The 24594-nt window shown below is 37.1% G+C and overlaps 1 protein-coding gene across 1 annotated transcript in view; it reads right to left on the reverse strand.

The window, feature by feature from the left end:
* Nucleotides 1–24594, reverse strand: part of HIBADH (3-hydroxyisobutyrate dehydrogenase) — a 132056-nt gene that overhangs the window by 104435 nt on the left and 3027 nt on the right. The window contains exon 2 of the mRNA XM_036897443.2: nt 10604–10764. Coding sequence (XP_036753338.1) covers nt 10604–10764 — 161 coding nt within the window. The remainder of the gene's footprint in view (nt 1–10603; nt 10765–24594) is intronic.

A 24594-nucleotide genomic window follows, 5' to 3' on the forward strand; every position in this document is an offset into this window, starting at 1 on the left:
TCCATTGAAAGAAATTCAATCCCATCTAGGTAACTTCTTGAGAGATGCCCTCAGGGGCACCAACAATTAGTTCACAGATCTAAGGATACTTCACACCTCCAAGCTTCTCACATTCATGAACTGGAAGTGCCAATTCATTCAACTGCCAAGTGCATGGGGTGGCCAATCAGCCCCCTGCATCCCTAGCATCTGCTTCTTGGGATGCTTGGGTTGCCAGAGTACTGCTAATCCCTCAATTATACAGAAGTGGTGTCAAAGCTCACAGGTCCGGAAAAAACACACAATGATAATGATAGCTGGAATGTCACCACTGTATGTCCACAACTGCTCCATATCTAATGAATATATACATTTGGTACAACAAGTCTCTAATTTGCACTACAGAAGGCATGTTTATTAGACAGATAGAGAGACATGTGTGTCTAGCTATTCAAATCATCTTGCCTTCCATGTGATGACTTCAAGACTCTGAAATAATTGACTGCACAATTTGGCCACAACTCAAGACTTGGGGTGGAAAAAAACCAACCTTGTTGCCAATCTGACACCACAAAAGCCTTTAGGAGCCAAACTAATTAGTGTCCCTTCAATTACACTTGCTAATTGAATGAAAAAGCAAAGACAGCATAGATGAAGGGAACACTAATTTGGGAAGCGAGAGACCCAGGTTTCGTTGCAGCTCAACCACTACGTCATGTGTAATTCTGTGTAAATCACTTAACCTCTCTGGCTTCAGTTTCTGAATCTACAAAATAAGAATAGTGATTTAGGTTACCTTTAAGGGTTCTATCTCCAAGTAGAAAAGAAACTTAGGCAAAGAAATATTTCATGTAAGGTAATCTTAAGTTTCAGAAGGGTATAGCTTCTGTGAAAAAGGGCTTATGGGATAGGGAGCATCTGGAAAGACCCAGTACAAATGTGCAGCATTAGCAGGACTCTTCTCTACCTCCACATCTGTGGACGGCCACTGGCCTGGCTGACTCCGGGCCATGGCTCTGCTCTGATTGTCATGGCCATCCCAGAAAGATCTCTTGTTAATTCCAACTGCATCATTCTTAGATTTTTATGAATTAAGATAACTCTTCTTCTCCATTATCTCAATTTTGACTACAGGTGATTGGTTCCCTTGTATATCATGAGATCTGTAGTCTTTAAGAATTTTGCAGCCAATTTCTCTGGATCCAAACTCATCTGTATGCTAGTATGCATCAATGGCAGATGTGCAATACAAAGAGTGGATTGGATGGACTAAAGACCAGATTTGCTTTCCTGGGTTGGGGGATTGGAGGAAGGATGAGGCATCAGAGTCCAGAGTAAATTTCCTTTTTACACATCCACTGGATGGAGACAACTGTTAACTAGTTGCTTTATATAAAGAGAAAAATTTACTGTCTCCTCTAGACAAAACAGTCACATAAATCAGCTCAGCATTGCTTTCAAGTTAAACAAATTGGTGAGAGAAACGTACAAAGAAACAAGATGAACAGACCTTGGTTAAACTTGCAACTGTGTTTTTAACCTCTCCAAGGAGAAGAGTTGTACTATTACTTCAAAATTACACTATGCTTGAAAAGCTGACAAAAATGGTTTGTGCCTACATCTTGAAACATTTGGTCAACTATGAGAAGCCCACTCAGCAAGAGGCTTCTAAGGTTCTCATTTAACAAGACCTGAGTGGACGCCAGATGAGATACCAAGGGAATTACTTAACCAAGCATATTCAGCCTTACAACCCAGAACAAGAAAATGGTTACTAAAGAGGAAACAAATGATAATCTAATTAAGCCTAGTTCAACCAGAAAACCAAATGGTGCGTAAGTCCTAACACTTTTGGCACAGATCAGCAACATCTCCAAGGAAATTCCTAGGCAATGAAAATGAAAATGAAACGTAGGTCACATGACCTTGATGCTAATGCTTAAAAAGAAAAATTTGGTATCGTCTGCAAAAGTGGGATGGTGCAAAATATATGGGTAAGCAGGGATGCTGTCAAATCACTTCATCTCTTAGTGTGGTTTTAACTTTTATCATTATTCTTTCATTTAAAAACATGTTTATAATTCTCTTCCAAAGCACTCTGAACTTAGTGAACTCAGCCATGACAGTGGTTTGTTTCAATGTGTGGTATTGGGAAATGAAGATCTGGGAGAAATATGGTATAGATACAGTAATGACAACCCTAACAACAGTAGTAATAGTAGGAGTAGCAGTAATAGTACTTTCTGGGTGCCCGGTTCTCCAGGACTAAAAGGAAGGTACTATTACTATCCCCATTTTATAAGATGAGAAATTTTAAGGAGAGAGAGCTTAAATAAGATGTCTCAAGTCACACAAGCCAGCACATGGTACAGCAGAGATTTGGCCCACGAAGTCTGGTTCCAAGATTTATGTCCACAATACTTTCACAATTTATTGATTCATCACCTCTAACACACATAGGCCTGATAATTTATCATGGGTTACATTCTTACAAAAGATGCTAAAAGTCGAAATGATGCATTGTAGAAATATGGATATAATACAGGGATACTGAAGGAAGAATGCCCATTTTATGGACATGACCACAAATACCATATTCAACCAATTATAAATGCCCTATTAGAATAGGCTAACATTTAAAGGGATAAATAAGTTGATTAATACAATCAGTCATATAAAACATATTTAACCTGTCAAAGTTTTTATTTCCTGCATAATCCATGCAGAATGTTTTACTACTAGGTAGAACTTGAAGAAAAGCCTCTGGCTGGAACATTCTAAAGCACTGCCCAGGATCAGACCACTCCCAGACTCTTTAGTTACATGAAACAATAAATCTCCAGCTTTGACCTTTATAAAAAGAAAAAGTGCCTCCTCATGGTGAAATCCAAAGATCTTGGAATGAGTTGAGTGCTCTTTGATCCAGGTATGTCTACCTTGGTACTTTCTCTCCCTGCATATTTCCCACTGAAAGCATATTCAATACCAGAAATCAACTAGCCAGCCTTTCTGCAATCTTTGTTGAAAAATAACTAATTTTTTCATCAGTTTCACTTGACATAGTAACATTGGGGAAAGAAGAGGACCCCTGCCCTTAAAAAGTTAAGTGTCAACTCAAATGTACTCTGCATTTCTGAACCCTTAATTACTTCACTGCACTATTGTGCACAACAGCAAGAAATTTCAAGGTTTTCACCTGCATTTTTCCATCTCATCCCAAGTCTTGTATTCACCTTTTAGTAGTAGAATTAAACTTTTTTTTAATCCAACATTTTTAAAAACTAAACATAACTATGAAATACTAATATTGACAGTTTAATATATCAGAACTTACTTATTCATCCATCATTTATTATGAAATGATACTTCCCCTCAGGCCCAAAGCCTTTACCCTTCAGCCTTCTCCCTTCATTCACCCAAGTTTCACATTGTCCTACCTTCTGCTGCTGCTTAGTCAATACTCAGAGGACCCCTTAAAAGTCAAGACTCTTAGAGGAAGCAGAGGTGTGAGGAAGATGGGATGTGGGAAAAGAGGATTCTCTCTTCCAGGCTTGCTGACTCAGTGTGCACCACCCACAGAACTCCCCACTGTGTTTCGCAGGGGTGAGAACTGCAGACATGAAGCTAAGAGAAGTCTTCACTCTTCACTTATCGGGGAAGGGCAGCTACCCAGAAACCATCTTGTTTCCTTCCTTATACCCACTTACGTACTTCAAGGAAGAGGGGAAAAAAGGAAAATCCAATCATTGAGTCTGTATCCTAGAACCTTCTAATTTCTGTTTAGGACCAAGAGATCTTATCTCTATGACTTTCATTTCAGACTACATCATTTCTGCTTATAGGTGAACAAAGATTACATATAATACTTCCTATGAGAAATGAAATTAATCTTTTTAACAATTAGTTATTTTTACTCTTCAGAAACTGCCTCAGCACTTTATTATAGTCAAAATATAATTTTAATAGAAATTTACTTGTAATATTATTTAGTATTACATCTAATACTTCGAACTAAACTTGTTTTATTCTCCTCAGCACAAAGTTGACTGTTAAGACATATGGAGGTAGTCAACTGTATCTGCTGACCTACAGTAGAAAACTAGAATAAGGCTGTATATCAATCAATCAATATATATATATACACAAAAAATAGTAAAAATAAAATTAAAAATTTCACACACACAACAAAAAAACCCTAGAAACTTGGAGACTGAGGCTTCCACTTTTAAAGAAAACTGCTTCATGTGAATAAATCCTTATTCTTCTGCTATGTGCCTAAATGTCTAGTCCTCAGAGAGAATTTCCTCTGCTCTCTCCCCTAATGTAAGGAATATTCTACTAAAAATTAATGAGACTCTTTTTCTTTTGACATTGCAATTTGGAATCACATACATGTGTGATTTCATAATCTAACACCTCCTATTGGCCACCAAAGGCAAGGACTGTGACTATTTTCTTCTAGTCTATATTCCCTCTGCCTGGCACAGAGGAAGTATTTAAGAAACAGCTGTCAAGTTAGGAAATTAATGAAGGCCCTGTCCCTCTAGGATGGGTAGAATCAAATAGTCGTATAACAGCAAGTGTGGAGACACTGAACCCTCACTCACTGCTAATGCTCATTGTGGTTTTGATTACACTTATCTGATGACAAATGAAGCTAGCATCTTTTCACATATTACTACCCTTTGCTAAGTGATTCTAAGGTAGCCTCAACCCACAGTGATCAGAGCAATAAAAAGTACCTTTTCTTCACAGAGAAGCCAGAGACTCTGACACTGTCACTTGTATGGAAAGCATTAGAAAAGGAGTAACAACTCTGTACAGCAAAGGTGAAACTCAATCTTACAGGAACTGACTGACACTGACACACAGTACTTAGTATCTGCTAAACACTATTTTAAGCTCTTTACATATATTCATTCATTTAATCCTCATAACAACTCTCTGAGAAAGGCATTATTATTATCCTTACTTCACACATGAAGAAACAGAGATATAAAGACATTATATAACCTGTCAAAGATTGCAGGCTCTAAATGGTCAAGGCAGATTCCAAACCCACAGACTCCCAATATTTGCTGAATTAGTTCCTATGGCTGCTGCAGCAAATTACCACAAGCATGGTGGCTTAAAACAGAAACTTATTCTCCCAGAAGTGTGAAATTCAGGTGTAGGCAGTACCATGCTCTCTCCAAAGGAGGGTACTTCTTTGCCTCTCCTAGCTTCTGGTGGCTCCTGTGTCCTTGGCTTACCACAGTACAACTCTAAAGTCTGTCTCTGATTTCCCATGACGTTCCCCTTTGTGTCTTTCTGTGTCTTCTACTTTTCTGTCTCTTGCACATTTAGAGCCCACTCTAAATCCAGGATAATCTCATCTCAAGATTTAACTTAATTATGTCTGCAAAGACCCTGTTTCCAAATAAGATCACATTCACAGGTACTGGGGGTTAAGACTTGGACATTTAAAAAAAATAGTTAAGATACAGTTCACATACCATACAGTTTGCCCATGTAAAATATATAATTTGATAGTTTTTATTCACAAATATGTACAATCATCACAATTTTAGAACCTTTTCATCACCTCAAGAACCCCATATCCATTAGCAATCACTCCCCCATGCTTGCCTTCTCATCCCTCCCCACACCCCAGCACTAAGCTTCCACTAATTTACTTTCTGTCTCTATAGTATGATTTCTCTATTCTGGACCATGAGTTGAATTGTATAGTACATGGTCTTTTGTGACTGGCTTCTTTCACTTAAGTTTTCAAGGTTCATCTATGTAGCATGTATCAGTACTTCATTTCTTTTTATAGCTGAATAATATTTCATTGTATGGATATACTACCTTTTGTTTATCTATTCATCTACTGATGGACATTTGGGTTATTTACATCTCTTGGTTATAATGAATAATGCTGCTATTTATATACAAGTTCCTGTCTTCTGGGTATTTGTCTAGGAGTAGAATCACTGGGTCACACTGTAATTCTACATGTAATTGTTTGAGGTACTGCCAGATTCTTTTCGAAAGTGACTGGACAAATTTACCTTCTCATCAGCAGTGTGTGAGGGTTCAGTGCTGTTATATGACTATTTGATTCTATCCATCCTCCAGGGTATGGAAATCTCAATGTGGTTCTGATTACACTTACCTGATGACTAATGGAGCTAGCATCTTTTCATATATTTATTGACCATTTATTTATCATGGAGAAATGTCTATTCAGATCCTTTGCCCACTTAACTGAGCTACCTTTTTAGTTTTGAGTTGCATGACTTCTTACATATTCTAGATACAAGTTCCTTAACAGATACATGATTTGCAAATATTTTATCCCATTCTGTGGGTTTTCTTTTCACTCTTTCTTGGTGGTGTTTTCTTGAGCACAAAACTTTTTAATTTTGACAAAGACTTATTTTTAATTATGTTGCTTATGCTCTTGGTGTCATATCTAAGAATCCTTTGTCAAATCCAAGCTCATGAAGATTTACCCCTCCATTTTCTTCTAAAAACTTTGTAGGACATCCTTTTGGGGGCCACTATTCAACTAACTATGTATACCCACTCACTATATAACCAATTATAATAGATAATTATTATTTAATTCCAACAAACTCCATGGGTGCAGAACACATTAAAGAGAGAAGGTAGGGAGTGTTATATGATCAGTGGCTTGACATTACTGATCCAAAAGGAATCTAGGCACTTTACTTCCGGGTAGTCTAGGTTACAGATAACAGCTACATTTCACAATTATCAAGGGAGATACCAAACACACACACACACACACACACACACACACTCAAAACTGTCTCACAATAATTAGTGACTATGCTTCACATAATTAAAAGAGCTAAAGCTCCAAAGTCAAAGAAAGATAATTTTTGTTCAGATCCTGGCTCTTGCAATTCACAAACTGTGTAACCTTGGGGATGTTATTTAACTTCTCCAAGAATCATTTCCTGATAACACTTCTGCTGCAAAGATAAAATTAGATAGTAAATACCAAATATTTAGTGAAAGACCTGACACACAATAGGCACTCACTAAATCTTAGCTTTTCTTTCCTTTTTTTTATTTTGGTATCATTAATCTACAATTACATGAGAAACATGTTTACTAGGTTCCCCCCTTCACCAAGTCCCCTCCACAACCCCCATTACAGTCACTGTCCAACAGCATAGTAAGATGCTGTAGAATCACTACTTGTCTTCTCTGTGTTGCACAGCCCTCCCCATGCCTCTCCCCACATTATACATGCTAATCATAATGCCCCCTTTCTTTTCCACCCTCCTTATCCCTCCCTTCCCACCCATCCTCCCCAGTCCCTTTCCCTTTGGTAACTGTTAGTCCATTCTTGGGTTCTGTGGTGCTGCTGCTGTTTGGTTCCTTCAGTTTTTTCTTTGTTCTTATATTCCACATATGAGTGAAATTATTTGGTGCTTGTCTTTCTCTGCCTGGCTTATTTCATTGAGCATAATACCCTCTACCTTCATCCATGTTGTTGCAAATGGTAGGATTTGTTTTCTTCTTATGGCTGAATAATATTCCATTGTGTATATGTACCACATCTTCTTTATCCATTCATCTACTGATGGACACTTAGGTTGCTTCCATTTCTTGACTATTGTAAATAGTGCTGCGATAAACATGGGGGTGCATCTGACTTTTTCAAACTGGACTGCTGCATTCTTAGGGTAAATTCCCAAAAGTGGAATTTCTGGGTCAAATAGTATTTCTATTTTGAGCTTTTTTAGGAACCTCCATACTGCTTTCCACAATGGTTGAACTAATTTACATTCCCACCAGCAGTGTAGGAGGGTTCCCCTTTCTCCACAACCTCGCCAACATTTGCTGTTGTTTGTCTTTTGGATGGTGACAATCCTTACTGGTGTGAGGTGATATCTCATTGTGCTTTTAATTTGCATTTCTCTGATGATTAGCGATGTGGAGCATCTTTTCATGTACCTGTTGGCCATCTGAATTTCTTCTTTGGAGAACTGCCTGTTCAGCTCCTCGGCCCATTTTTTAATTCGATTATTTGCTTTTTGTGTGTTGAGGTGCGTGAGCTCTTTATATATTTTGGGTATCAACCTTCATCGGATCTGTCATTTATGAATATATTCTCCCATACTGTAGGATACCTTTTTGTTCTATTGATGGTGTCCTTTGCTGTATAGAAGCTTTTCAGCTTGATATAGTCCCACTTGTTCATTTTTGCTTTTGTTTCCCTTGCCTGGGGAAATATGTTCATGAAGAAGTCGCTCATGTTTATGTCCAAGAGATTTTTGCCTATGTTTTTTTCTAGGAGTTTTATGGTTTCATGGCTTACATTCAGGTCTTTGATCCACTTCGAATTTACTTTTGTGTATGGGGTTAGATAGTGATTCAGTTTCATTCTATTACATGTAGCTGTCCAGTTTTGCCAATACCAACTGTTGAAGAGGCTGTCATTTCTCCACTGTATGTCCATGGCTCCTTTATCATATATTAATTGGCCATATATGTTTGGGTTAATGTCTGGAGTCTCTATTCTGTTCCACTGGTCTGTGGCTCTGTTCTTGTGCCAGTACCAAATTGTCTTGATTACTGTGGCTTTGTAGTAGAGCTTGAAGTTGGGGAACAAGATCCCCGCCACTTTATTCTTCCTTCTCAGGATTGCTTTGGCTATTCAGGGTCTTAGGTGGTTCCATATGAATTTTTGAACTATTTGTTCCCGTTCGTTGAAGAATGCTGTTGGTAATTTGATAGGGATTGCATTGAATCTGTAGATTGCTTTGGGCAGGATGGCCATTTTGACAATATTAATTCTTCCTAGCCAAGAACATGGGATGAGTTTCCATTTGTTAATATCCTCTTTAATTTCTCTTAAGAGTGTCTTATAGTTTTCAGGGTATAGGTCTTTCACCTCCTTGGTTAGGTTTATTCCTAGGTATTTTATTCTTTTTGATGCAATTGCGAATGGAATTTTTTTCCTGATTTCTCTTTCTGTTAGTTCATTGTTAGTGTATAGGAAGCCACAGATTTCTGTGTATTAATTTTGCATCCTGCAACTTTGCTGAATTCCTATATTAGTTCTAGTAGTTTTGGAGTGGAGTCTTTAGGGTTTTTTATGTACAATATCATGTCATCTGCAAATAGTGACAGTTTGACTTCTTCTTTACCAGTCTGGATTCCTTGTATTTCTTTGTTTTGTCTAATTGCCGTGGCTAGGACCTCAAGTACTATGTTGAATAACAGTGGGGAGAGTGGGCATCCCTGTCTTGTTCCTGATCTCAGAGGAAAAGCTTTCAGCTTCTCACTGTTCATTATGATGTTGACTGTGGGTTTATCATATATGACCTTTATTATGTTGAGGTACTTGCCCTCTATACCCATTTTTGTTGAGAGTTTTTATCATGAATGGATGTTGAATTTTGTCGAATGCTTTTTCAGCATCTATGGAGATGATAATGTGATTTTTGTCCTTTTTGTTTATGTGGTGGATGATGTTGATGGATTTTCGAATGTTGTACCATCCTTGCATCCCTGAGATGAATCCCACTTGGTCATGGTGTATGATCATCTTGAAGTATTTTTTAATTCGGTTTGCTAATATTTTGTTGAGTATTTTTGCATCTATGTTCATCAGGGTTATTGGTCTGTAATTTTCTTTTTTGGTGAGGTCTTTCTTGCCCTTTTAAAATGAAAATACCTCCTGTATTCAAAGATAAGTCTTATTCTTAAATTAACCTTCCTTCAAACCTACCTGAAATCAGCAACTCTAAAAAAATAAGAATTTTGTTTGGGAATGGTGGTAAAAGGGCAACTTCAGAGAATAAGGAAATTCAGGCAGAGCATCAGAAAGCTCTCGAAATCTGGGAAGAAGCAGAAAAGAGATTCACAAAGAGGTGATGATCACTTCAGTTCTCCACAGACCAGTTGTAAAGGCTATAGGCATAGAGGGATGAGTGATGGCATCAGTAATAATTTGAAAGGACCTAAGCTTCTGCTTTGCCAGTCCAGGTTAAATCTGTCTCCAATTTGGAGAAGGAGAAATGCCTGTGATTTTTCATACACACACACACAAAGTACGTGTAAATTTCTGGAACATTATTCTCCAAAATGCCAAAGGAATATATTATTATAACTTTGATTAACTTTTGTATTTAATTGAAGATATTTCTTCTGCTTAGAGACCAAGTACCATACTATTCTCCAAAATGCCAAAGGAGTATATTATTATAACTTCGATTAAATTTTGTATTTAATGGAAGATATTTCCTCTGTTTAGAGATCAAGTACCACTGTTACAAATATATAAACCACTGCAAAGTGCCAATATCAAATAGATATGTTACCCCCAAAAGTAATATCCACCTGCTCAAAATACAATGTATCCCAGACTGAGTATCAACTTGAATTGCTTATCATCCCTGAAGATGATAAAGGCTACCTTTCCCCCAGATTCTCTAATATATTTATTTACTTATAATTGGAGAGAGAAAGAGAAATAAAATTAACAACAAATTCAGTTTACAATCCCATCAGGTATACTTCTTTCTAAGAAGCTGTCAGACTTGAATGTATATTCATTGTTAAACATCAATATCAAAACAAATTTAAAGAAAAGGCTTACCTGTTCACCTGCATCTTGAAATTCTTTGCATGCATCAGGGAACACATCATAAATAATGAGTGGATAGCCATGTTTCATGAGATTTTTTGCCATTGGATTTCCCATGTTGCCCAGTCCAATGAATCCAACTGGAGTCTTAGAAGCCATTGACCTAGAACACACTGATTTCAATATATTACTTTCAATAGGGGCACATAACATTTTTTATTATAAACATTCATTATTAATAAGTCAATTTTTATTTACACGTTTTCTATTTAAAAAGTACTTTTAAAAGATTAGTTTTAAACTAATGATATTAATCGTGTACAGGCAGGCTAATCTCTAATTATTTAATTCTCCAGGAAACAATCATACAAAAACAATCTCTTCTATGTTTTCTACCTCTATAATATCCCTTCCTTTACCATTTTTAATAATAAACTTTAAATTTTTATCATTTATAAAATATCTATTATGTACTTTATCTATTATGTGAGGTATTCTAGACTACTCATCTATATTATCTCCTTTTGTAATGTGTATAAAAAATTGTATATATTCAGCATAACATCTATCTTGGATAAGGTCAAAGAGTAGAAAAGTTTATTATAGAAACCATCATCTCCTATGGTACAAAAAACAATCCTAATAAAACGTTAAGCCCAGGAGATGTATTTCAACCAAAAGTCACCAGTTTATAAATGCGGTCCTAGGAGGTGGGGCAGAGGGAACACTTTCATGGGCTTTAAATGTCAAGGGTAATAGTTAGGACCTTGGGCTAACAACTCCATGCACTTTCAGAGAAGAGGAATTTCTCTTTATAGAAAAAAACGTTCTTACAAAGTTATGTGCAAGTTGTTTAAGGCCTTTTGAAATCAAACTGGGGCACACAATTCAAAGTAATGCTTTTTGCAACACAGCAGAGAGGCTTTGCATCACCATACACTATGTCTCTGATTCTATTAGAACTCCACTCAACAAATATTTACTGCATGAAGTACTATTATAGAAAGTACACAGGAAGATATGGCCCTTGCCCTCAAAAAGCTCCCAGTCTAGTGAGAGAAGAAAGAGGAATTAACTCCACTTACCATTTCTATTATCATTTCCTGGTTCTAGGTTTCCTTTTTCTTTCAAGGGCTCCAGTTTTAAAACTAATGCATCAGCTAATCACAGTCTCCCTTTCAAATTTCAGGTCCTCTCAACTGATGGATCCCTGCCCTTCCTTGAATAAATCTAAATGCAATAAGATTTCCTAAAAGCAAATTATTTTAAGTTCTAATGCTTAAGAAATAGAGGTCTTCTTGTGTTCAAAGCATACGTAATTCCTTTTAACTTGATTTTCTCTATGATTTCCATTAACTACAGGTGTCATGTGAAACATCATCTAACCAGGGTTTAGCACACTTGGTATAACAGGAGTCCTGTGTCTGACTTTCTGGTCCACTGGGGGTTCAATGGCAGAGAAACAACGCCTAACTGAAATCTTATTTTGATATTAAACAGAATGAGGAGTATACTTTCAGAGAACTCTAATTAATGCTAATAACTAGTATGTCAACTACTGTGTTAAGTTTGGAAAGGTGTAATTCAACTAAAAACATTAGAAACTAGGGAGATTGTGATTAAAAGATAGTTAATGTAACAGACAACTCACTCTAGATCAAATACTTGATAAATACAAGCAAGGTAGAACTACAGTTTATTCACACATCCAACAAATATGAAGCAACTGTCACATGTACTGTGCCAGATGCTACTGACAACACAATGACAGAGTCTTTGCTGTCACCGAGCTTAAAATCCAAGAGGAAATAAAGTATGTACACAAACATTAGTACAAGAAAGTTAAAGTATAAAAAACAATGGTGACAAAAAAGAAAATTCATCTGGTTTCGGAACTTTACGAAAGTAACATTTGACATGAGGCTTCTAAGAATAGTAGGATTTCAAATGGAAAGGGAAGTACAAAAGAGAACTCCACATAGAAAAGTAACATTGAATATATGCAAGGAAATAGGAATGCCAGGCAAAAATGGGTAATAGTAATAAAAGTCAGTATTTGTGGCAATTTTACTATATGTCAGACACTGTAATAATCACTTTATAGACAATACTGTCATCTTATCGTATCATTAAGTCTCTTTCAGCTGAGATTCCTGATGGTGGGTTTAAATAAAATAGCTAAGACCTGATTAATTGTAATGTCAAGATTCAAATCCAGCCAAGTTGACTCTAGGTTCTTTACTTTTAACCACTGTACGACACTGCCTTCCATTCTTCCCAGAGGATGCACACACAAAACAGCAAGAATTAAGATAGAAAGAAACAACACAACCATAACATGAAAGGCTGGGAAGCATGCTGAACAAGTTGACTATATTTTATAAGCAAGATGTAGCACCACAGACTGAAAGTTTGTGTCCCCCCCAAAATTCCTACATTGAAACAATCCCTAGTGTAAGGGTATTTGATGGTAGGGCCTTAAGGCCATGAGGGCAGAACCCTCACGAATGAGACTGGTGCCCTTACAAAAGAGATCCCAGAGAGATCCCTCATCTCCTTCCGCCATGTGACGACACAGTGAAAAATTGGTTCTTTGAACCAAGTGGGCCCTCACCAGACACCAAATCTGCTGGCACCTTGATCTTGTACTTTCCAGCCTCCAGAGCTATGGGAAATAAATTTTCATTGTTTATAAGACACCAGTCTATGGTATTTTGTTATAGCAGCCCAAATGGACTAAGACAGTTACTGAAAGGTTTAGGCAAAAGAAAGAACAGTATATGATCTATCCTTTAGGAAGTGAAATGCAGCAGCAAAGTGCAATGGGTGAACTAGAAGAAGAGCCTGGAGGCAAGGAGGTCAATATAAAGTTACTGGCAATACTCTGGCTCTGCCTTAGTCAATCAGAGCTGTTACAACAAATACACCATAAGCTGGGTGGCTTAAACAACAAACACATTTATTTCTCACAGTTCTGGGGGCTGGGAAGTCCAAGATCAAGGTGGCAGCAGATTCAGCATCTGGTGACAGCCCACTTCCTGATTTGTAGGTGGCCATCATGTTGTTGTAACCTCACTTGGCAGAGAGCAGAGAAGACAAGCTCCCCTGTCTCTTTTTAGAAGGACACTAATCCCATTTGTGAGGACACCACCCTCATAACCTAATTACTTCCCAAATGCCCCACTTACTCAAAACATTCCATGGGGGATTAGGGTTTCAGCAATTGTGTGGGGAGGACACAAACAGTCCATCTAACTCCAGTCAGTTAATAAAGGGTGGTGGCCACAGGCAAGGCAGATATGAAAAATATTTCAAAGACAGAGGTAAAAGGACATAGCAATAGACTGGAGTATGGGCTAATATAAGGGTAAATTTGACAGCAAGAAAACAGATATTAATAAACACAGTGGAGAAATCAAAGAGAGCTGACTCAGTTTTAAATAGAGTAACTGCAAGCTGTCAATGAGCTGAAAGATGTCCCACCAACTACTAGAAACACTACAACCAATTATGATCATCTCAGAAACAGAATGAGAAAGAAAGACATATTTGGCAACTATTTTAGGAAGAGAACTGAAATTGTGGGAGTTAATAAAATCACCAAATGAGACTTCAGAGGTTGAAGAAAAAAGCCCAAGGAAATGTCAGCATTTAGAAATCAAAAAGAAGACATCAACCCTGAACTGACACATATTAAAAGTGATTAATTATAACTGTAGTCTGTATGTTCCAAATGTAGAGATACAGAAGATATAAAGAAGATGCAAATCGGATTTCATAAAATGAAAACCATAATGTGGAAAAGGAAAATTACATTGGATTAAAAGTAGAATTGATATTACAGAAGAAAAGATCAGTGTCCTTGAAGACATAGCAACAGAAAACTACCCAAAACAAAAACACAGAGGAAAAATGATTTAAAAAAATAATAAGAACATTGGTGACCTGAGTCAGCTTCAGCCAGCCAAATACACATGTAAATGGAGTCCTCAATTGAGAGGAGAGAGAAGTGAGGATAGAAAAAATTTGTGAAGAACTAATGACCAAAAATTTCCAAATCTGATGAATACTGTAAACGCCATACATCCAAGAAGCTCAATAAACCCCAACACAAAAGACATGAAGAAAACTGCACCAAGACATTATCAAAATGCCCAAACACAGCTAGAGGGAAAAAGCCATTATGTACAGAGGTACAAAGATAAGGACAAAGGCAGATTTCTTATCAGAAATAAGCCAAGTGAGAAAACAGCAGAGCATAATCTTTAAAGTCCTGAAACAAAAACAACTGCTGTGCTAGGAATCTATATGGAGTGAAAATACATAATTGAAAATATTTGTGTATGTGAAGCATGCAGAAATCTGGGGAGGGGGCAGTGACAGATATGTTCACTATCTTGATTGTGGTAATGGTTTCACACATATATACATATATCAAAACTCATCATATTGTAAACTTTAAATATGTACAGTTAATTTTAAGTCAACTATACTGCAATAAAGCTGTATTTAAAGTCAGCATGCTTATAGAACAAACAAGAGAAGACAGTTCTCAATTAAAAGATACTAAAATTACATATCAACCACTTGCAATGTGTGCCATCTGAATAGATCTTGATTTGGAAAAAAAAAAGAGAAAAGGCTGTAAGAGACATTCTTAAGAAAACTGGAATTTTAAATATCAACTGTATATTATATGATACCACTGAATTGCTAATTAGGTAATGGCTGTTTGATTACACAGGAAACCATCCTTATTCTTAGGAGATTCACCCTGAATTATTTAAGGTTGAAGTGTCACACTGTCTGCATTTTACTTTCAAATGATACAAACGGGATATGAATATAATTGTAAAGAAATAAAGCAAATGTTGGAAAATGTGAACAATTGTTGACTCTTGGCAAAGAGTACATAGATGTTCACTGTATCATTCTTTCAATATTTTATGTTCGAAACTTCTCATAATAAAAAGGAAAAAATTTGGCCTATGTATATGGAAAAGTATCACGAACATTACAAAAAAATAAGTAACCAGGAAAAATACTTGCAATACATGATAGAAATAGGGCTACTCTACTTCATATGCAATTGCAATTGACTCTAAAATCTGGAAGAAAAATATGAATAATCCAGTTTTTTTTAAATAGGCATAAATCACAAAATGTCAGTTAACAGAACATACATAACAAAAAAAAAACTTTGAAAAATACACTCAACTTGTCGTAATTATAATAATGCAAAACAAAGCAATACTATTCTTACCAGATGGACAAATTTGCATCTTTGATAAAACTCAGTACTGACAAGGGAGGACTGATGAAAATACATACACTGTAGAATTGTGTATTAGGTCAACCTTTTGGATGGCAATTTGAAAAAAATGCTCTACATTTTAATTTTATTATAAAATTTAAATTTGAAATGTGCATACTCTTTGATCCCGTAATTCCATGTCTAGGAATTTACACTTTATGTGAGGGGTCAGCACACTTTTTCTTAAAGGGTCAGGTAGTAAATATTTTCAGCTTTGTGAGCTATGAGGCTGGTCACAATTCAACTTATCCACTCTATTTTTAAAGCAGCCACAGACAATAGATAGACAAATGATTGTGCTTTTCTTCCAATATAATTTTATTTACAAAAACAGATGCCCAGCTATGGGCCATAGTTTGCCAACACCTACTACACATAAACTCTCAATAACACAAAAATATAGTTTATTATAGCACTGTTTGTAACAGCAGAACAATTCAAATAACTAAAACATTAACAGGGCACTTAACTTTTAATAACTAAATATATGTTAACTTGATAGTTCATAGGAAATCAGTACGATGAAATATTATACAGATGTTCAAAAGAATTGTTATATCTATGTAGAAGTATAAAGAAAAAAATCTCCAGGATAAATTATTAAGTGAAAAAAGGCAAGATGCAGAGCATTACATACAATAACATATGAGGAGAAAAAAGTATGCACATTAAATTTATCCAAATTCCTAGAATGATACATAAGAAACAGTAGTTACATCTGGTCTGATGGGTCAGTTAGAGAAAAGATACTTTTTCTTTTACAACCTTTTGAGTTTTTACCATGTGCATATAACTTTCACAACTATTTTTCTAATAAAATGAAATGAGTGAATTGGCACACTGTGGGTGTTTCATCTTGTTATAAGAATGAATAACTAGAAAGGTTTTATCAAATGGGCATATGGAGTAAGTCAGTTCTGAAGCAACTACAAAGCAAACAGCAATAAAGTGGATCCAGCAAAGGTAATTTGTATTGCAGCAACCATTAAACATTACAGGTTGCCTCTCCAATACCCTTCCTCCCAAACCTAGGATCAGATTCCAAATTATCTAAACCAATCATGGCAATGCCAGCTGTCTGCAAAGGACTGGTTCTCAGACTGGCAGCCCTAAGGAAAAGATTTGGAAATGCTGTGGGTAACCTCTATATGTAACAGGGAATGAACTAGAGATTACTGAAAAATTTCTGTCTAATCAGAAAACTTCCATGTCTCTTAGTATCACTAAAGTGGCAGCCAGGAAGATGAGAGACCCAAAATAAGAGCAGAAAGTTGAGAAAAAAATAATGCTAGGATGCTGTCAAAGGCAGCCCTGAAATTTCTAACTATAAATAAGTTTTAAGGCTGGATACAGAGGGAGCAGGAAAGCATAGCCATGTATTTGGGGAGAAAGGAGAGGGTCAAATGACCAGGTGTAATGATGATGATAAATAGCATGTTGGTTAGTAGAACAAGAGTCAAAGGGGGTTATATCAACCAGCAGACTAGTTCAGCTTTTGAAATATTGGCAGTATAGCAATTCCTAGTAATGAGATCTTAGAAGAGCTTAAGTAGAGCACTCATATTAGCTGAGGTCAAAAGTAATCAGGCCCATATCCTGGATGTGCCGATATGAACATCAGTGACAACAAAGTCTTTAATGATATGGGCTCAACCGTTCTCTTCATTTCTTCTTTGCTTGTGGCAAAGTTAGACTCTCGGGTAGTATAACTAGACGATATGATGTCAAAAGAGAAAGAGTATTTACTGATGGTGATAATTAAGAACTTTTCTGAGTTTAGAAAACCTAGATTCCTGTCCAGACAAGGTCACTTCTTAGATGAATGACCTTAAACTAACAAGTTACTTACTTAATTTCTCTGGACATTAAGTTTTATCAGCAAGTCACTAATTTAGAAGATAATTTATTATAAAGACTACTTGATATAACACATGTGAAGCTGTAAACAGTGCCTGACATGACAGTCAGTAAGTATCTGCTAGTTTTACTTTCAATGGTTAAGAAGCAGCACTGGGGTACAGTCCTTTGTCAAATGCCCATTTGTGCTTAGCAGGTTAGAAGAGCCAGTGTTAGAAGGAATCCAGAGAACTTTAGGGAATGTCCTCTATCTGAGGAAAGACAGCTTTTAGTTAAGGTGAAGCATCAGGAGTGCTTGCACAATATAGAAGCATGGACTACCAAAGGAGCAGAAATTCAAATGGGTATAAATGGAATCATGGCCCTAAAAACTTCCAAATTTAGATAATACATCTTCCTTGAAGCAAGTTACAGACATCAGTGTGTGGAAATACTAATTAGACTATACCTAAATTCAAGCTGACAGAAAATCAGAACACAAATACAAAGGTGACACTGGTTGACTCATAAAGAAACCAGAAGAAAATGTAGTAAAGTGAGTTCCTAAATTTATAGATGTAAATTTACAGATCATGTCCTCTTTCTCCAATGGTACATGAGCAAAGTTATCCATATCATTGTAACATGAAATGCTACCAAAAAATCAAGTTACTCTTAAGATTCAAAATGCAAAAATTCGTAATTGGTTAATTATTTTACATTTCCAAAGTTTTTTTTCCCTAATCAAGGCAATGCATTTCATTGTAGAAAACTGGAAAATTTGAAAACATATAAAGTCATAAAGGAAAAAAATTAATCTCACTGTACAAAAATAATCAGCATTTTGCATAGCCCTTCCAGTCTGAGTTTTTTTATTATGAGATTATATTGTATATAGAATGTCAGGTCCTAGTTTACTGTGTACTATTATAAGCACTCCATTTGCTTTAATAAGAGTTACTAAAGTAAGGTGGTGACTTACTCTAAAAAGTCCTTTTATGGTTTGGTTCAAGTCATTTTAGAAATAAATATTCTATGCAATTCCACAAGTTGAAGGTCAGCTCTTGATACTAGGGCTATATGCAGTTTTTAGAGCTTCAAGGACAACCTCCAAAACTAATATAAAGGGGGGAAAATGCAATTATATATTTTATTTATGCTGAGCATTGCTTTTATGTAAAGTACATAGAATATACACAAAAAGGACCAATAATAAAAAACTTTTTATTCCCAATTCTGTACATGATGCTGGTTAATATTCCCCTTCCGCCTTTGTTCAGGTGGTCACTTTAAGATGATCTGATACAAATCATATTTCCAAAAACAAAACAAAACAAGCAAAATAGCAGTAGATGCATAGACATTGAGAAGTGACTGCTGGTTCACCATGGGGGAGGGGCTAAGGTGGTTGGGTGGGGTGAGGGGAATAAAGGGGTGCAAAAATAATCATAAATTGGTCATGGGGATGGTAGTACACCATGAATATAGCCAATGATTCTGCACCATCTTCCTATGTTGAGAGGCAGTAACCGCACTGGTGGGGATAAGGATTTAATAATATGGTAACTGCTGAACGACTGTGTTGTATACTTGAAATCAATAGGAGATTGTATATTAACCAGGGGGTGGAGCCAAGATGGTGGTGTGAGTAGAGCAGCAGAAATCTCCTCCCAAAACAATATATATTTTTGAAAATACAACAAATACAACTATCCCTAAAAGAGAGACCAGAACACACAGGACAACAGCCAGACTACACCTACACCTGCGAGAACCCAGCACCTCACGAAGGGGGTAAGATACAAGCCACGGCCCGGTGGGACCAGAGCGCCCCTCACCCCAGCTCCTGGCGGGAGGAGAGGAGTCAGAGCAGGGAGGGAAAGGGAGCCCAGGGCTGCTAAACACCCAGCCCTAGCCATCCGCACCAGAGCACAGACACAGCGCGTGCATGGGGTGCTGGGTACTAGGGAAACAGGACAGTGTCCCCGCAGCTGGCGCCCCTGGGACAAAGAAAAGCGAGTGCTTTTTGAAAGACTTAAAGGGACAGGGACCCCACAGCTGGACGGAAACATCCCGGGACACTCAGCCCAGCAGCTGGGAATCCTGGGGAACTCCGGGTGCCCTAACCCCCTGGGCAGCAGCACAGCTTAGAGGCCCCTCATGGAGATTAACAGCCTCCTGCCCATTTCCCCTGACACCACTCGGCCATAGTGGAGCAGCAGCCTGAGGCTGGCCACGCCCACAGCAGCAGAACAGAGTTTCTTTCACAGTGGCCGGGCAAGAATCAGAAACCCCGTCTGCACACAGATGCCCAGCACAAGCCACTAGAGGTCGCCATTCTCCCAGGAGAGGAAGGCCACAAATCAGCAAGAAGGGATGTTCTCCCAGCCAACAGACGTGCCAACTCCTCAAAACTACCTCTATCACCATGAAAAGGCAGAAGAATTTGATACAGACCAGACTAACCAGACATCCTCCCCTGAGAAGGAATCTGGGGAGATAGACCTAACCTATTTCCCTGAAAAAGAATTCAAAATAAAGGTCATAACCATGCTGATGGAGCTGCTGAGAAATATGCAAGAGCTAAGGGTTGAAGTCTGAAAGGAGATTACAGAAATGAAACAATCTCTGGAAGGATTTATAAACAGAATAGATAAGATGCAAGAGGCCATTGATGGAATAGAAACCAGAGAACAGAAACGCATAGAAGCTGACGCAGAGAGAGATAAAAGGATCTCCAAGAATGAAACAATATTAAGAGAACTGTGTGAACAATCCAAAAGAAACAATATCCGCATTATAGGGGTACCAGAGGAAGAAGAGAGAGAAAAAGGGATAGAAAGTGTATTTGAAGAAATAATTGCTGAAAAATTCCCCAACCTGGGAGAGGAAATAATTGTTCAGACCACGGAAGTACACAGAACTCCCAACAGAAGGGAACCAAGGAATACAACACCAAGACACATAATAATTAAAATGGCAAAGATCAAGGACAAGGACAGAGTTTTAAAGGCAGCTAGAGGGAGGAAAAAGGTCACCTACAAAGGAAAACCCATCAGGCTATCATCAGACTTCTCAACAGAAACCTTACAGGCCAGAAGAGAATGGCATGATATACTTAATGCAATGAAACAGAAGGGCCTTGAACCAAAATTACTGTATCCAGCACGATTATCATTTAAATATGAAGGAGGGATTAAACAATTCCCAGACAAGCAAAAGTTGAGGGAATTTGCCTCCCACAAACCACCTCTACAGGGTATTTTAGAGGGACTGCTCTAGATGGGAGCAGTCCTAAGGCTAAACAAATGTGACCAGAGAAAATAAAATCACAGCAAAGAAAACAGATCAACCAAATACTAACTAAAGGCAAAAAATGAAATCAACTACCCACAAAAGCAGTTAAAGGAAACACAAAAGAGCACAGAATAAAACACCCAACATATAAACAATGGAGGATGAGGAATAAGAAGGGAGAGAAATAAAGAATCACCCAGTGCCTATAATAGCTCAATAAGTGAGTTTAGTTAGGCAGTAAGATACTAAAGAAGCTAACCTTGAACATTTGGTAACCACGAATCTAAAGCCTGCAATGGCAATAAGTACATATCTTTCAATAATCACCCTAAATGTAAATGGACTGAATGCACCAATCAAAAGACACAGAGTAACAGAATGGATAAAAAAGCAAGATCCATCTATATGCTGCTTACAAGAAACTCACCTCAAACCCAAAGACATGCACAGACTAAAAGTCAAGAGGTGGAAAAAGATATTCCATGCAAACAACAGGGAGAAAAAAGCAGGTGTTGCAGTACTAGTATCAGACAAAATAGAATTCAAAATAAAGAAAGTAACAAGAGATAAAGAAGGACATTACATAATGATAAAGGGCTCAGTCCAACAAGAGAATATAACCATTCTAAATATACATGCACCCAACACAGGAGCACCAGCATATGTGAAACAAATACTAACAGAACTAAAGAAGTAAATAAAATGCAATGCATTCATTTTAGGAGACTTCAACACACCACTCACTCCAAAGGATAAATCCACCAGACAGAAAATAAGTAAGGACACAGAGGCACTGAACAACACACTAGAACAGATGGACCTAATAGACATCTATAAAACTCTACACCCAAAAGCAACAGGATACACATTCTTCTCAAGTGTACATGGAACATTCTCCAGAATAGACCACAAACTAGGCCACAAAAAGAAACTCAATAAATTCCAAAAGATTGAAATCCTACCAACCAACTTTTCAGATCACAAAGGTATAAAACTAGAAATAAATTGTACCAAGAAAGCAAAAAGGCTCACAAACACATGGAGGCTTAACAACATGCCCCTAAATAATCAATGGATCAATGACCAAATTAAAATGGAAATCCAGCAATATATGGAAACAAATGACAACAACAACACAAAGCCCCAACTTCTGTGGGATGCAGCAAAAGCAGTCTTAAGAGGAAAGTATATAGCAATCCAGACATATTTAAAGAAGGAAGAACAATCACAAATGAATAGTCTAATGTCTCAAATATCGAAACTGGAAAAAGAAGAACAAATGAGGCCTAAGGTCAGCAGAAGGAGGGAAATAATAAAGATCAAAGAAGAAATAAATAAAATTGAGAATAAAACAATAGAAAAAAAATCAATGAAACCAAGAGCTGGTTCTTCGAGAAAATAAACAAAATAGATAAGCCTCTAGCCAGACTTATTAAGAGAAAAAGAGAGTCAACACACATCAACAGAATCAGAAATGAGAAAGGAAACATCATGACGGACCCCACAGAAATACAAAGAATTATTAGAGAATACTATGAAAACCTATATGCTAACAAGTTGGAAAATCTAGGAGAAATGGACAGCTTCCTAGAAAAATACAACCTTCCAAGACTGACCCAGAAAGAAACAGAAAATCTAAACAGACCAATTACCAGCAACGAAATTGAAGTGGTAATCAAAAAACTACCCAAGAACAAAACCCCCGGGCCAGATGGATTTACCTCGGAATTTTATCAGACATACAGAGAAGACATAATACCCATTCTCCTTAAAGTTTTCCAAAAAATAGAAGAGGAGGGAACACTCCCAAACTCATTCTATGAAGCCAACATCATCTTAACACCAAAACCAGACAGAGACTCCACCAAAAAAGAAAACTACAGACCAATATCCCTGATGAACGTACATGTAAAAATACTCAACAAAATATTAGCAAACCGAATTCAAAAATATACTAAAAGGATCATACATCATGACCAAGTGGGATTCATCCCAGGGATGCATGCATGGTACAACATTCGAAAATCCATCAACATCATCCAACACATAAATAAAAAGAAGGACAAGAACCACATGATCATCTCCATAGATGCTGAAAAAGCATACAATAAAATTCAACATCCATTCATGATAAAAAATCTCAACAAAATGGGTATAGAGGGTAAGTACCTCAACACAATAAAGGTCATATATGATAAACCCACAGCCAACATCATACTGAACAGTGACAGGCTGAAAGCTTTTCCTCTGAGATTGGGAACAAGACAAGGATCCCCACTCTCCCCACTGTTATTTAACATAGTACTGGAGGTCCTAGCCACAGCAATTAGACAAAAGAAAGAAATACAAGGAACCCAGATTGGTAAAGAAGAAGTCAAACTGTCACTATTTGCAGATGACATGATATTGTACATAAAAAACCCTAAAGATTCCACTCCAAAACTATTAGAACTGATATCGAAATACAGCAAAGTTGCAGGATGCAAAATTAATACACAGAAATCTGTGGCTTCCTATACACTAACAATGAACTAACAGAAAGAGAAATCAGGAAAACACTTCCATTCGCAACTGCATCAAAAAGAATAAAATACCTAGGAATAAACCTAACCAAGGAAGTGAAAGACTATACCCTGAAAATTATAAGACACTCTTAAGAGAAATTAAAGAGGACACTAGCAAATGGAAACTCAACCCAGGCTCTTGGCTAGGAAGAATTAATATTGTCAAAATGGCCATCCTGCCCAAAGCAATCTACAGATTCATTGCAATCCCTATCAAATTACCAACAGCATTCTTCAATAAACTGGAACAAATAGTTCAAAAATTCATTTGGAACCACGAAAGACCCCGAATAACCAAAGCAATCCTGAGAAGGCAGAATAAAGTGGGGGGGATCTCACTCCCCAACTTCAAGCTCTACTACAAAGCCACAGTAATCAAGACAATTTGGTACTGGCACAAGAACAGAGCCACAGACCAGTGGAACAGAATAGAGACTCCAAACATTAACCCAAACATACATGGTCAATTAATAAATGATAAGGGAGCCATGGACATACAATGGGGAAATGACAGTCTCTTCAACAGATGGTGCTGGCAAAACTGGACAGCTACATGTAAGAGAATGAAACTGGATCACTGTCTAACCCCATACAGAAAAGTAAACTCCAAATGGATCAAAGACCTGAATGTGAGTCATGAAACCATAAAACTCTTAGAAAAAAACATAGGCAAAAATCTCATGGACATAAACATGAGTAACTTCTTCATGAACATATCTCCCCTGGCAAGGGAAACAAAAAGCAAAAATGAACAGGCGGCACTATATCAAGCTGCAAAGCTTCTGTACAACAAAGGACACCATCAATAGAACAAAAAGGTATCCTACAGTATGGGAGAATATATTCACAAATGACAGATCTGATAAAAGGTTGACATCCAAAATATATAAAGAGCTCAAATACCTCAACAAATAAAAAACAAATAATCCAATTAAAAAATGGGCAGAGGAGCTGAATAGACAGTTCTCCAAAGAAGAAATCCAGATGGCCAA

The sequence above is a fragment of the Manis pentadactyla genome, chromosome 7 (assembly GCF_030020395.1).
Source record: "Manis pentadactyla isolate mManPen7 chromosome 7, mManPen7.hap1, whole genome shotgun sequence".
NCBI classification, from domain to species: domain Eukaryota; kingdom Metazoa; phylum Chordata; class Mammalia; order Pholidota; family Manidae; genus Manis; species Manis pentadactyla.